Source organism: Protopterus annectens, chromosome 3.part0 (assembly GCF_019279795.1).
Source record: "Protopterus annectens isolate FY-2018-M chromosome 3.part0, PAN1.0, whole genome shotgun sequence".
Classification (NCBI taxonomy): Eukaryota; Metazoa; Chordata; order Ceratodontiformes; family Protopteridae; genus Protopterus; species Protopterus annectens.
The window spans coordinates 1,711,734,843-1,711,752,770 of NC_056731.1; the positions used below are offsets into that span (position 1 = coordinate 1,711,734,843).

The window sequence follows — 17,928 nt, forward strand, 5'->3', positions numbered from 1 at the left end:
TTACTTCTTGCAGATTCTCCAAGAGGGACTTCCGATCACAAGCAAAGTTCTACCCTCCAGTTCATCACAGTGAAGTGAGTAACCAAACCAGGAATAATCATGCTCTCCTGTCACTTAATGAATGAATTTTTTGAAAATGTTGAACGCTCCCTGCTTGAAGAAATAGACTCACTTGAAATCAAGATTCTTGATACTTTAAAAGGTGACAGCTCAAATGAAAGTTACCAAACATTTATAGAAAAAATACGTTTATTAGATAATAGACTTGAGATACAAAAAAAACGTAAGCTGCAAAGGGATGTAGAAGACTTTAAAAACGGCCATATTTTTTATTGGCCGAGAACCGAGTATAAACGGTTCAATACAACTAATAAGCCACAGCAGAAAATTGAAACTAATAAGACTGTAACTCAGTCATTAGACCAGCTGGATGATTTTGATCTGCCATCCACTCCGGTGGAACATTCGACCAATCAGCAGGCTGGATTGCAACAAGGAGCACAGCCTACGTCTCAAAGTCTTGATGCAATACATGTGGAAGAGGAAGCAGCGGCAACTAGTTTCAATGTAGGAAACAAGAATACGAGTACTTCTAACGTTACGAATGTTGTATCACAACAAATGGACTTAAAAATGAGAAAACAAACTGATATCTCGGCTTTTTTACCTTTCCGCCTGAATCAACCGGAAAAGGTAACACCATACAAATTTCGGTCGGAAAGGAGTCCAATGCTGAAAACAGCACAACAACAGTCACAAGGGGCGAAAAGGAAGAACGACAGCCCGAAAAAAATGAACAAGACACCTCGCAGATGACTGATGTAGTGCCAATCATTAACAGAGGTACTGTAAATCTAACAGAAAGATATTTCTCTGAAGATATCTTTAAGTTATTGAGTAAAGGTTTAAAATTTGTTCCCTTTACTATGGACAATGTGGTAAACATGATAATAGATTTAAAACTGTTCGCTAGAAATTTAATGCTAAAATTTCTCTTTTCTAATTCTGTTGCTAATAGTACTTGCTATAAGAAATTGAGTGTTTTTGTTCCACAATTATCACCTGTTATAACAGCATTTGTAAATATAGTGGAAATAGAGTTAAGGTCAATGTGTGTTAAGAAATGTGAAAAAATATCAAAGTATAATTTAACATATCATGAATATCAAGCCTTAACCTTTGTAAAAAAATAACAATGATATAATAATTAAACAGGCTGATAAGGGTGGGGCTACTGTGATAATGGACCGGGGATATTATATGGATGTGTTTAATAGTTTTCTCTCTGATGCCAACACATTTGAAAAAATAACATTTTTGGAAGTAAAAAATCAGATAATGCAAGTGAACATGCTAATATATGAAATGCAATTAAATGATCAAATATCATTAGAACTATTTAATTATTTCTCTGTTCCATGTCCCAGAATACCGCAGATTTATGGGATACCCAAGATACACAAATCATTACCTAACCCACCGTTGAGACCTATAGTCTCAGGAAAGGGATGGGTAACAGAACCCATCTCTAAGTATTTGCAGAAAGAGTTATCTAAAGTTTTGCCTCACTGTATTACTGTTATAAAGGATATGACACATTTTTTATGTAAATTGAATAACTGGTATACAAATGCTACGGAAAATTATATTTTTGTAACGTTAGACGTAGAATCATTGTTTACAGTTATACCCATAGAATATGGTGTTGAAGCTGTGAGGAGGCTTTTATTAATGTATTCTGTTGTACAGCCTAGTGAAATTGAAAATCTTTGTTCACTTCTTGATTTGGTGTTAACAAAAAATGTGTTTATCTTTGATGGAATCCCATATAGGCAACTAACTGGTGTAGCCATGGGAACATCAGTGGCAAATACTTTTGCTAATTTAGTTCTTTATTATTGGGAGAAGAACTATATATTAAATGATGATAATATCCTTAACAAACATGTAAAATGTTACACCAGATTTGTCGATGATTGTTTTTTTATTTGGGAAGGAACAGAGGATGAATTACATATATACTTATCTTACTTGAATAACACTACACAATTTTTTAAGTTTAAGATGAATTATTCTGTACATAGCATCATATACTTGGATGTGAAATTATATAAAAAGGATAAAAAAGTAGAAACTATGATACATAAAAAAGATGTGCATGTAACAAGATACCTTATGAGAACTAGTATGCACCCAACACATATTTTTGGTGGTATAATCAAGTCACAATTAATTAGGGTAAGCAGGTTGACAACAGAAAATGATTTATATGCAAATGAAATAAAAGAAATGAAGGATGAATTTATAAGAAGTGGATATTCAGAAGTTATGATTGAAAGATTTATTAAGGAAGTAAATAATGGTAGAGCTCAGGAATATAAACCAATATTTAATTCTTCATCATTAGGAACATCACATGAGTTAGTGACACAAACAAAGGCAAATGATGATAAAATTAGATATGTAACCACATATAATGGACACACTTATCAAATCTGCAAGATTATAGAAAAAAACTGGCCAATATTGATGGCCATGCCTGAAATAGAGAAAATAATAGGATCAAAACCCAGTTTTGCATATAGAAATCAGCAATCACTAAAAAGTGTTTTGTGTTATAAAGATTTTAATAAACAGTTATGTTCAATACAAGGCAAGTTAGGCACTTTTAAATGTTATAACTGTAGTTGTTGTAATGACATTTTAGAAGCAAATGAATGTTTTAGACATCCAGTAACTAATATCAGATATGTGTTCAGATGTATGGCCACCTGTAATACATCCAAATTAGTATACCTTGCTACCTGTATATGTTGTCAAAAATTTTATGTAGGAAAAACAACAAGAAGGCTTAAGGATCGTGTTATAGAACACAAATCAGAAATTAATAGGAAAGTTCAAACTAATGCCTTATATAAACATATAATGGAAAATGCAACACATAGGTTTAAATTTAGGTGTATAGATACAGTTGATTTGGGAGTAAGAGGTGGTGATCTAAATAATTTATTAGAGATTAAGGAGTTACAATGGATAATCAGACTACAGGCTGACGTTAGTCCTGGTCTCAATAATGCCACTAGTATAAAGCCTATATTGGTGAAACAACAGCAAGACAATTTATAACACAATAGTAGTTAATAGTAATTTTTTATGTGTAATTTTTATAGTTTTTGCATAAATTTTGTAAATTTTGTATATTTTATATTATAATAGCCTATTTTTTATGAGTGTGATTTTTAAGTGGCTGGTATGGATCATGTGATATTAACTATACCTCTATATAAATGTAATTAATTAAATGATTGTATGTGCTGATGAAGGGTTGAGAACCCGAAAGCTTCATTCATTAAATTTGGCGTTCTGTGGTGAACTCTTGTGTCTTTTGCTTATAAATGGAAACACCCCAAAAATCCACATTCTTTCATTTGGTACCAAGTACTGAACAACTGGAAATACTTTGGATTGTCTAACTGGTCATAATGTTTTGCTATTATTCAAAAGGCACATAAGTGGAACAGACTAGGTATAACAATAAAGCTACCTGCTTGCTGGAAACCATATCAAGAGGTGTTCTAGATGGGCTAACTTTTCAGCAAATTTATTTTTGAAATGAGACAAATCCAACTTGCAAATCTGTTTAGTACTGTTTGAATTATGTGCTAAGCACTAGGTCATCCTTTTGTACATGCCAGTATTATGGAGTTCCACTGCTGCAACCCCTAACCGGGAAAAGCCGAAAAGACAAACAACATATATGGAATGATGCCAAGGATCTTAATATGCAAACATGCAAGTAATACTGGGTAAGTGAGCCAGATAGTGTTCTACTTTCACAGACCAAGTTTCCTTGGAGTCTTGTTACTGTGGAGAAGAAATGTATCACAAGTACCCAGACACATTTATACTTTGAGTATTGTAAAGTGGCACACCCTTATACAGAAATACTGTTATGGTGGAATGGCTTTATACAAGAAAGTGGTGGGGGGAGGGGCATCTTTTATTTTGAAAGTATAGTTGAGACTAGTCCCCTGCATCAATTAGCATATATAATCAATATTAGTAACTTCAGTTGGCTAATAAAATTCATATTGTCTATTAGATTCTTCTTTTTGACTGTATCATGCTAATGCTGTTTCAGTACATTTTGTATTGTGTGTGTTTAATGTTTACCGTATGACTGGTTGTGGCTACATTTCTCTCCCATGCTTCTAATTTTCCCATTCTAACCTTACCATGTTTTGTGTTTTGTTGTCTTTAATAAAGTTCAATATGTAAATGCAAAACTGGCATTATAACTATTCACATGCAAAATATCTCTTCATTTCTGCTAATCACAACTTACTTCTTGCAGATTCTCCAAGAGGGACTTCCGATCACAAGCAAAGTTCTACCCTCCAGTTCATCACAGTGAAGTGAGTAACCAAACCAGGAATAATCATGCTCTCCTGTCACTATCCAGTCTGCATCCTGTATTGTTAAGAGCCCTGCAAATATAAAACAGTACTTCTCAAATCACGTGTATTTGTTCCATTGTCCTTTCAATGTTTTAACAACAAAAAATATGGTACATCCAAAAATGTGTATATGGTGCCTAAAGTGTGGTGGAACCACACCAATGTTTTCAATAAAATTATTTAGGACACAGTATAAAGAAAAATATGATATAAATAATTCCATTTCAGAACATGGGTAGCTTTACTTGTTAATTTCTTCCTGCAATTTTGCAGAGTACATCTAATTTCATGGGTGCACATTCACATCATTTGGTAGAAAGACGTCTCTGTGAGATGCTATAATAGCAATGAACTCCCAGATTTAACAACACTTCATCTTAAGAAACAAAATCATAAAATATAAAGCTGCAACTGCAGTGAGAGTAATGTAGTTGCTCTTACACTGCTCATATTTATTATGATTACATAATTTTTTGTCAGACAAGTGGGTACACAAGACCTAATGTGAGTATATTCATGTAACCAGAGAGAGTTCTTACAAAACACAGAGCATACAAGCTCTGTAATTCCTCATAATTTCTAGGTGCATACAACTCTGATTTAAATAGTGTGAGTCACACTATAAAATGGGCAACACAGTAGCTCAGTACTTAAAAACTCTGTCACACATCACCAGAATCTGAGACTAACTGCATGCTTTTCTCCAGTCTTTGTGATTTTTTTTCTATGGATACTTATTTCCTCCCACTTCCCAAAGAGCACTGGCAGTGTCAGTGACTTAACACACACACACACACACACACACACACACACACACACACACACACACACACACACACACACACACACGCACACTCTTTAATGCTAGAAGTTTAGAAGACTGTGTCCTATTCCCACACCAGGTGCTTGGATTCATGTTTCAGTCCTGACATTGTAGTGCAGCATAAGTGGGGAGGGGATACTGCACTCCTTAGGTGCCATTCTTCAGATGAGATGTTAAACTGACATCCTATCCACTGAAATTAGATGTAGATTTGGAGGATGAAAAAGATCATATGGCACTTATCAAAATAACATGGTAATTTACCCAGTTTCTTGGCCAATTTTCTCCTAGTCAACTTGAATATCAACTCAGATCTTTCCTGAAAATAGACTACAAAACTATGCAGGAAACTTCCAGTATGGCAGTCGAGTCTATATTAGAAGAACGAATGTTTAAAATGTTGAGCACCAGTTTGTCGACATGTTTCAAGTGAACGCTCTTATAAGCGAAAGCTCTAAAGATCTAAAACGTTAAGTCTGAAATGTCATAGATTGGCCAAAAACACAACTGTAGCAGTGACGTAAAGATGTGTACATTATGAATTATACATGTTTACCTTAATTTTAGTGCGATCTCAGAATTGGTATATATAATTAGCAGGGGGTGTGGGGGGTGCAGCCCCCCTGCCAAAATTAGAGAAAAATTGGTGTATGTGTGTTAACTGGTTTGTGTTTTGGGAAGTGCCGTTTTGGTCAAGTATAATTTTGGAGATTTACTGTTGGCAATTGGTATGGTTACTTCATTTAATTTACAAACAGGAAGGATTGTAGCGTATATTTAGGGTGTTTGTTACAAGTGAAATTTACTGTGTTTGCAGTTTATGTTCAATGCAGCAGTGGGGGATTGGTGTTGGACAACTAAAATATTTTGAGTATGTCAGTTTCAACTTTGTCAGCTTTCGCTTATAAGAGTGTTCGCTTAAAACGTGTTGACAAAGATGTGTTCGACATTTTAAGCATTCGTTGTTATAATATAGATGCTGGAAGTCTATAATTAGATGGAGAAATAAGTGCACCATCCCAAGAAGGCTGGAAAAGATATTAAATCAGGAACTGTATTACTCCTGAGTGCAATACAGGAACCCTGATCTAATATATGCCTGCCAGAAAGTCAAAATTGTGAAGAAAAAAGTAACCACCAACAAAAATTTAATCTTCCCAGTCCCAGATAACTAGCCAGGAAAACCACATGGCAGTAGCAAGTTTTGAATGATTGGATCAGGCTACTGATGTGAAAAATCAAAAAAATAACTACACAGGAGAAGACTGATTGAATGCATTTGGAAGTCTTTCAGATTATGGTACTTTAGAAGATTACATGAAATTTAATAACAAAAAGGTTAAAGAAATGGAAGAGGTCCTAAGGAGGCATTATGCTCAATGACTGGCCTAATGAGGGCAGAGTAAAGGCAGACAATGACATCCCTAGGTCTACACATAATCCCTTTGTTTATAAGCTGTGTAAATTAGAATTACTTTCTTATGACAATGGATACGTGATGGTCTAAAGTTAGGCTACTGTCCACATAAGTTCCCAAATCCAAACAATTGGGTTAACTCTTAGGGACATATTATCAAAGTGGTAGTTCTCCAGGGTAGATGATTTCCCAAAATACATGGTAATACATTCCTTGGCATTTAGTTTCCATCCATGATTTTGGTATCCTTTATTTATTTGGGACAAACCTTCCTGCACAATGGCTAAATCATTTGGGGATTCAGTGACTGCTCCTAACTTGCAGTCATCTGCAAACTTGGCCAGCCAGCGTCCTTTGGTATTGGCTTTTACTTCAGAAAAGTAGATGTCAAATAGGACAGACAACAGCACAGAGCCCTGGGAGACTCCACTGGTGAGTGGTTTCTTTGGGAGTTAACTTCCCCTGTTTTGATTTTCTGCACCCTACCTGTGATCCAGCTGGCAATCTATTGAGTGGCATATGGGTTTATTCTAAGTTTATTTAATTTTTCTGCTATGCTTGTGTGGGTGATTGTGTCAAAACCTTTGGCTAGGTTGAGATATGTGATGTGTACCATGTTATCTTAATCCATTGCTTTTTTCAAAAAAGTCCACCAGGATGAGTACGCATGACCTGCCCTTGAAGAAGCCAAAATGAGAAGGATCCAGTGTTTGAGGTTCCCCTATGTCCTTATTGATAAGTCCCATGCTATGTGGTGATCTAATGTTTGCTGCAATAAATGTTAGAAGTATAAGAAATAAAACTGCAGAACTACATGCCTTGGTTACCCAGCATAAGCCTGATGTTCTTGCTGTAACTGAAACTTGGCTTAAACCCAACATAAACAACTCTGAAGTTATACCTCCTGGCTATAATATCAACCGTATTGACCATATAAAGTTCAAAGGTTTAAGATGTATGCTTACTTATAGTAGCAATATACATGGGGTCTGTGAAATAATTAGGAACAACTGGAAGATCTTAGCCTCTGATGAGAAGATGAGAGCAATAGCTGGCACTCAGCCATCCTTTGGCTTTAGGAGAAATAAGACCCTGAAAGACCTGTTGGGTCATGAGGGTAGTGGCATTCATAGACATACAGTGGAAAGGAAAGGGACTAGACCTTGTGGTTCCTGCAAGGCGTGCTGTTATATAAATCCACATACTGACTTTATTCACCCTAGCACAGGAAGAAATTATCATTTTGAAGTAAATGCTAATTGTAGATCTATGAATGTTATCTATTTAGCTACTTGTCAATCTTGTAACTGTTATTATATAGGAAAAATAAATTGTATGCTAAAAACAAGGATATTGAATCACTTGTCAGCCATAAGGCTGAAGAATGAACACAATGCTCTTTTTAAACATATTTCAGCATTTGCAGGACATCATTTTAAGTTTATGATTATTAGGTCTATAATGAAAGGGAACAGAGGGGGCAATATAGTAAATAAAACTGAACTAGAGGAAACTAGGTGGATCATAGAACTGACATCTCATAGGTTTCCTGGCCTCAATTATGTCATTCCCATTAAGCCCACCCTTAAAAAAAGGCAGGTTCAGTACTGAATTATGATTGGTTGTCAAGGATTTTAAATACTTGTTTTTACCAGTAATGTATTGTCTGAAGAAGGGTAACAACCCGAAAGCATTTACATTGATTTGGATCTTATTTGCTGTTTTAACTGCTGCTTCATCTGCTGGTTTTACATCAGAGACGAATAAATACTTTCTCAAACTGGTGTCAACTGCTTTTTTTGGATTTTTTTGGATTGACCATATAAAGAGGAAAGGTGGTGGTATTGATTTAATATTTCCCAGTACCTACCACATTTCCTCTTACAGCATACCAACACCAAAACTCAGTTCAGCAGAGCTTCTTATTGTTTTCCTCAAAATAAACAGTTATAAACAAATATGTATTACTGTCCTTTACATCCCTCCTGGTGACAATACAGCTATACAGGAAGATATCCTACAATTGATAGCCATAACATTTCCACAAACAAAAAATATTACTAGGTGATGTGAATGTCAATTAGTTGGACATAAACTATAACTCCCATACATCTAGCATGAACTTGTATGGTTTCACTCAACTAATTAATAGCCCCGCACATTATAGCAAGACATCCAATTCTCTATTAGAGAGGGATCCTAGTATGTAAATACTCCATCACAGGTACAATGTCAGACTCTCTCAGTGATCATCTCCCAACCTTTATGACTAGGCATCTCACACATCCAGTTAAACAGCATATTTATAAAACAACCTATAACCTTGCAAAGTTTAACCCAGAAATGTTCATTACTACACTATTATCTATTAACTGGAATTTCCTAAAAATCCTCTCCTTAGATGATGCTGTAATTGAATTCAGTACAAATTTTCTAAATAACTTAAACAACCTTGCACCTCCTAGAAGGAAAAGACTGAAAGCAAATAATGCAATTTGGCTATACAAAAAGAGTAGAATGCTAATGCAGGCTAGAGAAAAAGTGTGGAAAGAATGGCAAAAAGAAAAATACCTCAATATCTTGAAAACTTCAGAATAATTTGCAATCATACAAAAAAGCAAATAAATGAAGATAAAAAAAACTATACTATGATAACTATCAGGGTAATGCTAAACACAACTGTAAAGAATTTTGAACATCCATTAAAGAAATCTTACATCCCAGCCAAAAATCCAACCCAATCCCCTCTCCCGATAACTCACCACTCAAAACTACAGTTCAACTATTATATTAAAGATAGTATACCATTTTTAACCAAGTATTCCTCAACATCTAATCCCAACCCTGCCCAACAGCCACATATCACAGCATCCACTTTCACTTTCAAACCTGTGCCCACATCCTACATAAAACTACTCTTAAAAAAACTTAAACCGTGCTCTTCTTCAGCTGATGACCTTCCAAGCGAGTATCTAAAAATAGCAAACATTAGCATTTCATATCCTGTCTCATTCCTTATAAACAGGTCAATCCAGGAGTCCCACATTCCCTGTCACTGGAGAAAGTCACACATTATCCCTCTGCACAGAGGAAGAAATTCAGCAGACATTAATAACTTTAGACCTATAGAGATCTTATCTCCCCTCATCAAAATACTTGACAAATGTATTCAAAAACAATTGTTAGACTATCTTCTGTAGGAAGAATTCCTATCCCCTACACAACATGGCTGCTATCCTTCCCATAGTACTAGCACTGCCCTTCTAACCTAGATAGATACTGTCAATAAAGCTACAGATAATGGCAAACTAGTCTCTTCCTTATTTCTAGACTTGTCTAAAGCCTTCAACACAGTTTGTCACAGCAAACTTCTACTTCAAATGTTCTAACTAGGTCTCTCTCAGCCCACCCCTCTGTGGTTCAAAAGCTACCTGTGGCAATAGGTATCAGTCAGTAAAATGGCACATTTCATGCTCTCTCCTTACCTCTCAGTTACCACTAGTGTACCACGTTTCTATCTTCGTCCCCTCCTCTTTAACATTTTCACCAACATCCTGTGTACTTCCACATAACAGGCCACCCTAATATAATCCACAGATGATTTCACCCTCATTTGCACATCTGACAACATTGTACACCTCCAAAAAATTAACTCAGGAAGCTTAACCACCACTGAAACATGACTTTGTAACTCAAAACTCATGCTCAACCCAAAAGTGAACAAACTATTATTTTTTCCCCAAATCCCTCTCTCATGAAAAAACAAAATTAAAGTCCTCTCCCTTGATAATACAACCATCAAAGTCACTTCTCATAGCAAACTATTAGGGGTGATAGTGGATGGTAATCTGACATTCCACCTGCATATACAAAATTGCATAAGAAAAATTCAAAAACTAGGGATGCTTTACACAGCCAAAAACTTTCTCATTGATGCAACTAAAACTGCACTTGCCTCTACTTATCTCCTCCCCACTCTTCTTTATGGTGCTCCCATCATTAATAACCTCCAGGCTTCACAAAAATTAAAATTTGAACAATGTTATAACAAAGTTGCTAGATTTGCAGCACATACCCCTTTCAGAACCCATCACTGTATAACACTGAAAAGCCTAAATTGGTTAGAACTGCCACATCAACTAACGTACATACAGCTTCTTATCACCTATAAAGTTATTCAACATCCATCTGCCTGTCCAGCACTAAAAAACATTCAATACAACTATGTTCCTAGTCGGTCATTGCAATCCAGTGACCGACCAAAAACCCTGTCTGTCTACAAACCTAGCAAATCTGCTGGGCAATTTCTGTACTTGAATAAGGTTGCTAAGGCCTGGAACTCCCTACCTGTATCCATCAGGTCTACCCCCCCCCCCATTTTTCAAAACCCCTTTGAAAGACTTCCTTGCTAAAATCTGGCTCTGTACTTGCTCAAAACCAGGATAAGCTATATCCCTAAATGTAAAAAGTACCTTTTCATTCCTTATACCTCCTTACTTTCCCTTCATCACTTACTTACTTACTCCTATCTAATTCTCTTCCCTGGCTTTCTCTCTAAATATATCATAAGACTGTTTTCCCGCAGTTCATACTGCAGTTCCCATTTGTATTAGACTAACTTACCTTTAATTTCTATACAAGCTGTCTAAAATTTCTCTAAATATTAAATTATTGTTATATACCTTGTATTGATTCTTAACCAATGTTTTTATATTGTCTAATTTGTTATAATTATTTAAACTGCAAGTTTTTGTTTTATTTTTAAAGATTGTAGAATTATTTCTTTTAAATGTTTTATAATAATTTGAAGCTTTTCTCCTTGGGCCTCTGCTGAAAATGGGCTCTACCCAATCAGACTTTCCCAGTAATCAAATATAAATAAATAAATAAATACATAAATGTGTTTCCATGGCTTTGCATATCTGGCTGGTCAGACCTATTGGTCAGCAATTGCCTGGTCTGCTGAAGGTCCTCCCTCATGCAGGGGAACGACTGCAGCTGTTCTCCATTCACTTGGTACAAAACCTATATGGAGGCTGAGGTTGAACAGTTTGTGGGTGACTAAATTGTGCTTCATGCTATTTAAAATGCATCAAGAAATATTGTCAGGAATCACTAATGTAGTATTTGTAGCTTCTGATAGCACTTTTAGGACTTGGTCTTGTGCAATATTTGGAGACAAGCAAGTTTTGGGTATATCTTGAGGGACAGAGGGAGGGGAAAGAGGGGGAAGTTTGAGCTGAATTTATCAGCCTTTAGTTTGGCTATATCTTCAGCCTCTGTATCAGCTCCGTGCATTGTTGCATTGTGCTTTTGAGATTAGAAACATAACTAAAAAGGCCTTGTGACTGTCTTTTGCTTAGGTAGCTATTTTAGCCTTAAACTTCACTTTGGTGAATATTATTAAGTTCCTGAGATTTTTTTCAGTAACAGGGGTTCTAGCATTCCTGGAATTACTCTTCTTTCTTTTGGTCAAAATTCTCTTCCTTTTATTATAAAGTTTGTTATATTTTGGTTTCACCATGTAGGTTTGTTTCTGAGATTTGCCCTGCACTTAGTCCAACAGGGTACAGCTGCATCTAAGCAACTTTTTATATGCTGGGGGTCTGCTTCAAATGAAAGAAAACCCACATTGCTAAAAACATTTCCGAGATGACAATGCCGAAACCAAAACCGAATCCTGCAAAAGATTTCACAGGGTAAGTATCCAAGTGGCCAACAAGAGGAAATTTGCCCTTTTCCCCACTGTAGTGTGATCTCAGAGTTGTTATATTTACTTGGAGGGTATGAGGGGCATATCCCCCACTTTGGTGAATTTGAGGTAGTGCAGTATGTTACATTGTTAGATGGTAACCATCTAGATACTTACCCTGTAAAATGTTTCAGCATTGTAATCATTCATTAAATTCAGATTTCAGCAATGTCATCTCAGCAATGTCATCTTTGATAATGTGTATATTCATTCTTTTAAAGTAGACCCATATATATTTATATATATATATATATATATATATATATATATATATATATATATATATATGTATGTATATGTATATATATATATATATATATATATATATATATATATATATATATATATATATATATTTTTTTTTTTTGTTGCTTGTTTCATTATGTTAGGATTATCAGGTTAGTATTGCCCAAAGAACGCACAGGAGGCACTATGGGGGTTGACAGTGTCTTTGCCAATAAACAAGAGCCTAGGGGAGACGGAAGAAGGCCATCCCTGGTGAAGCAGCATGGTCTGCTGTTCATACCCTCTCAGGCTAACAAATACTGGACTCTCTTCAAATGCCACCAAAACTAAGTCAATTATTGATTTCAATTACTTTTTTCTTATATTGTGGCATCATCCTTGGAGAAGATAGAGTGCTGTTCAGTGCTAAGCTCATACCTGCCTTGGACACACAGTCTGAAAGCTATTAAGTCTCTCTTCATACAGTCCAGGAAGGTACAACTGAAGTCATTGGCACTGGCATAAACTATGAAACAGCCATACTGGTACTTGTTATTCAAGAACTTGAATGCATGGAAGATCTGATGGATCCTGGCACCAGACAAGCAACTAATCATCACTATTTCCTTGCTCAGCCTGGTAAGAAGTACATTTGTATGCCTTACAATGTAGTCACCTATAACAGGAACATTTGGTTAGGTTGATGCCCGCCTTACATGCATCAGTGACTTTGGGAATTTTTGTGCTATTTGAGGAGGTAAACTTAACTTCTTGAGTGAGCTTTATACCTGTGTCATGTTTTTGAGGTCTTTGAAGTTTAGACCAGCTAATCTTTATAACCTCAGCATATGATGAATTACATGTATTGTGATGACCTTGGTGAGGTATGGTGAATAGTGTACTGCTGGAAATTTTGGCATCTGAGAATATTTGGTGTGTGAGTATTTTTCATCCAAGGATAGTTTATATGTATAGCTCTCACACTGTATTATGCTGTTTGAATGATAAATAATTGTCAGACAGCATGAGACAATTCTTACACTGTCCCAAGATACCCATCTCAGTCAGACTGGCTACAGAAGTTATGGGTGAGTGCTGCTCCATGATTCTGACAGGAATGACTCAGAAGGCAGGGTTGACTATAACTGCTTGGAGTTTGGTTTGTTTTGGATAATGTTTGGGTGGACTTGCTACTGAGAATTTAAAGTTCAATACAAAACAACTAGCCTGGAAACGTTTTGCCACCAGAAGGAACAAGCAAACTAATTCTAGTAAAAACTCAGTGCAAGTAGTACCAGTACACTCAATATTTAGAAATGTTATCAAAGCTCTTTTAGCCTGGTGAATAGCATAATGGGAAAGACTGAAAAATAATACGTATGTACTTATTGTCAACAGCCAATAAACAGGAAGAGGGAAGGAGGGAATTATGGTTGAATGTATTGCTAGTTGGACAGATATACCACGCAATGAGATAAAATTAGAGAGGGCACATAGAATATATCAACGAGGGGCAAAGGCAAGGAAAATCCAAAACCAATATTAATAAAGTTCCTAGCATATAAAACCAAGGAAAGAAACCTCTTGAAATTATGGAAGAAGGATTACACATTATAGTTGGAAAATGCAAAGATCTTAGGGGGGAATTATTACTCCCTATATAAAAGACTGCAGCAGAATGTTTTTATCCTGGTCATTAGGCTGTGCATATGTAGACAACAGGGCCTTCACTTTAGGCTAAATACCTAGCAATGTTAAGGGTTTTCTATCCCTTTGGTCTGAGAACATACATGGATGCAGATGCAGTGCTGGACGATCAATAATGAAGTTTAAACAAAGAAGGCAGCTCACAGGTGGGCTTGGAGGAGCACATTCAAAAGCAGAAGGGAGCCAATAAAGTCATTCCCTGTTTTTCAACCGAAATTGATACTAACACAAAAGGATATCACAGATTTCTTTAGAAGGGCTCAAGAAGCAGTACAATCAGAAGAAATATGCACCGGAGCTGATAAGAGGGACTCTGGTGAGGAATAAACTGTCAATACAGTTGGGAGTATTGCTAATTAGTCTGACTAAAGCATTCAACATACAGACAAAATTAATTACTTTTGTTTGGACTATAGTTGAAAGCAGGTATGCATTAGTCCTTTTGAACATGCAGTTATTGGCATCAGTTTTTAACAAATTGGGGTTGGTGGGTTAAGTGTAAGAAGACAGAACATGGAACTGGGAAGATAAGGTAGAACTTCTCAGTTGTCAAGGGTGTTTTAGAATATTTATTTAGTGGTTAGACAGTTTTTTCCCTTTTTTTTTTTTTTTTTTTTTTTTTTTTTTACAGAATCTATATCTAAATTTATTTGTAAATTTATTTTTGAGAAAGTACAGTACTTGCTGTAGCAGATTAAAGGTGTTTGGGTTTACAATGCACATGGGTAGAACATTTCTAAGATTAGCTATGCAGAAATATGACATATGTAGGGAACATTTCCCACAGAAGGAGATGAAACAAGCTCAAGGGCGTCTCTGTCTTGTAAAGCAGCTAAATGATTAGAAGGGAGGAGGAGCAAAATGTGGGAATAAGGAACATGATAACCTGATTGGCCACACTGGGAAGCAGAAGGAGGTATGTGAGTAACACTATAAATGATTCTTGATAAGGATCGTACATACTGATCTTTCCTCTTATCCTTGCAGACAAGTGCTGAATGGCAGGAACTCCCAAGGGACAGGACACTGGATTGTAAATTACCCCAATAAAAGCTAATAGCATTGGCTATTCACTATATTATGAGAGAAACCTAGACACCTAGCATTTTGTAGGATGAGGTTCATCCATAAAACAATATATGGCACAGTCTGAGTGTCCAACATGACTTCTAGTGTGGAGAAAAAGTAAAAGTGTAAGCTGTCATGGAAACAGAAATGAAAAGGGCACCACTTTTAAGAAGGGCAGGCTTAATGGAGGACAGAAATACATAAGTTGATGCTGGGGGTTGTTTCACAAAACAAGTTAGCATTTAGTCTGGATAGTAGACCTGGAAGGTAATTTCATTCATTAACAGATGTATGTTAAAGGAAAATAACAAGTATTGCCTTCGGGGGGGGGTTGTAGGATAGTGTGCATACCAGAAACAGCACAAATAAGATGAATAGGAGCAAAGGCTCCACAGACTGTGGCCAAACAAATGTTTGGGGATTTGTATATAGTTCTGTTAAATTTAATGGGGTTGCAATGCAAGGGGAGATGGAGAAAACAAGACAAGACTTTAAATATAAATGGAGGAAATAATTGTTTAGAAGGTAAAGATGAGATCAGCACAATAAGTAAGGCTTTGTGAAGGAAATTAAGAGGCCCACAAAGTAAAATAGCATAAATACCAAGAGATGTAAGCCAAAGGAGGAATATGACTAATTGGGTTAATATCAAAAATCTATCATGAAGGAGGTGTAGCTAATGTCATGGATTTTTAATGGGATGGTAGATGAAAGGAAACAAAGAAGAGTAGTGGAATATATTAGCAAAGTTATGGCACAAGCAGTGATGTTACAGGAGACTCAGTTGATATTTCTTGAACATGAGCTATTAATATGGAGGTGTGGAGTGAGGTCTACCAAGAACAGTGGGGAATGAAAGGAAAGATGGTTAATAATACAGATAACTAGTCAACAATACAATAAACTGGAGAATAATGTTTGTGATCTAGAATATCAATATCTGATGATCAGAAAATACTGGGACAATAAAATAATTACACAAATGAACATCTATATTCCTCTTAATACTAGGCTGAATCATCTTAAAACAATACTAAGAGAAAGAATAAACTACCAGCTGGGGTTACTGATAGTGGCTGGAGACTGGAACCTGATATATAATTCTTGGGACACATGCATGGATGGCTAATAATAGGAGAATTACACCAGAGGCCAGATATTTGGAATTTATTTTTTTTTAAGATTTATGACCTAGTGGATGCAATCAAGACAGGTAGGCAACAAAGAGATTATACCCACTGTACAGTAAGATGTGATAACTGAGCAAGAATAGATAGGTTTCATATAACAAAGAAACATCAAAACCTGATAAGTGGATTAGTAACCCACCCAATTATACTACTGGACCATACACCTATATTATCACCTATAGCCCCAGGCATGAGCTGGAGAATATGGCATTGGAAGTTTCCCGTGTATTTATTGCATAAAGTGTACTGTAAGATCTGGCTAGGAGAAGATTCAAGAGACTTAGCAGACAAATTTGGGGAAAATAACAAGATATTAGGAGGGGGGAAATAACAAGACATTAGGATGTGTGTAGGACAATCTGAAGAATAGACAGAAAGAAAAAGTAAGTGCCAAAGATAATGAGGAAGGGATAAGAAGTCGAATATGGCACTTACAAGCACCAGATGACCAGAAAAGGTTGCAGGGAGCTTAGGAGCTTTAACACAACAGGAGCGGGAGTTATTAAAACAATCATAGGATAGGATAACAAATCCTTTAGACAGACTCATTGAAATCAGGAAAAGAGCCCTAAAGCTATGAGGTAACCCCGAGAAATATTAAGTTGTTGTCCCAGGCTTTAAGGATACACAAAGTTTAGAGAAATGTTACACAACTTAAAAATCCATAGGTGAAAGGAGGGAAAGAAAAGAACCAAAGAGCAATATTGGAAATTTATAGAAGATACTACAAAGAAATAGAGAAGAGAGTGAATGGGAAGACAAGATGATTTCTGAGTGAGCTTGATCTACTTCAATTATATAACAGAAGAAATCAATCAATAGGAAATAAGGATGGCTATTAAAGCCCAAGTAAAGTGAAAGACACCAGGATTAGATGGGATACCCACATATATGTATTGTGCCAGAATAGAAAAACTAATTGATATACGGTATAGGTTGTTTAACAATATTTTGAAAGGGGAGAAATACCCAAGTCCTGAAGAAGGGCAGCTATTGCGGTTATATTAAAGAAAGGAAATAACTTTGTTGATCCAGTGTCATACTAGCCAGTATCAGTATTAAACCACATCTACGAAAACTTTATGGCAATATTAACTAGAAGACTGGCATACATAATGCCTCCACTAATCAGAGATGACCAGTGCAGCTTTATTCTGGGAAGGCAAACACATGACAATATAAATAAAACTATGATGATTCAGGCTAAGGAAGAATGACTAAAAGAAACTCTCCTATTGATCAAATTAGATTCTGAGAAAGTATTTCTTAATTGAAGGATTCCGAGGTTG

General features: G+C 35.9%; 1 protein-coding gene across 1 annotated transcript in view; it reads right to left on the bottom strand.

Moving 5' to 3' along the window:
- Positions 1–17,928, bottom strand: part of GPLD1 (glycosylphosphatidylinositol specific phospholipase D1) — an 871,054-nt gene that overhangs the window by 254,932 nt on the left and 598,194 nt on the right. Inside the window, exons 18-19 of the mRNA XM_044065746.1 lie at positions 4,430–4,487; positions 5–88 (exon numbers count right to left, since the gene is read on the bottom strand). Coding sequence (XP_043921681.1) covers positions 5–88; positions 4,430–4,487 — 142 coding nt within the window. The remainder of the gene's footprint in view (positions 1–4; positions 89–4,429; positions 4,488–17,928) is intronic.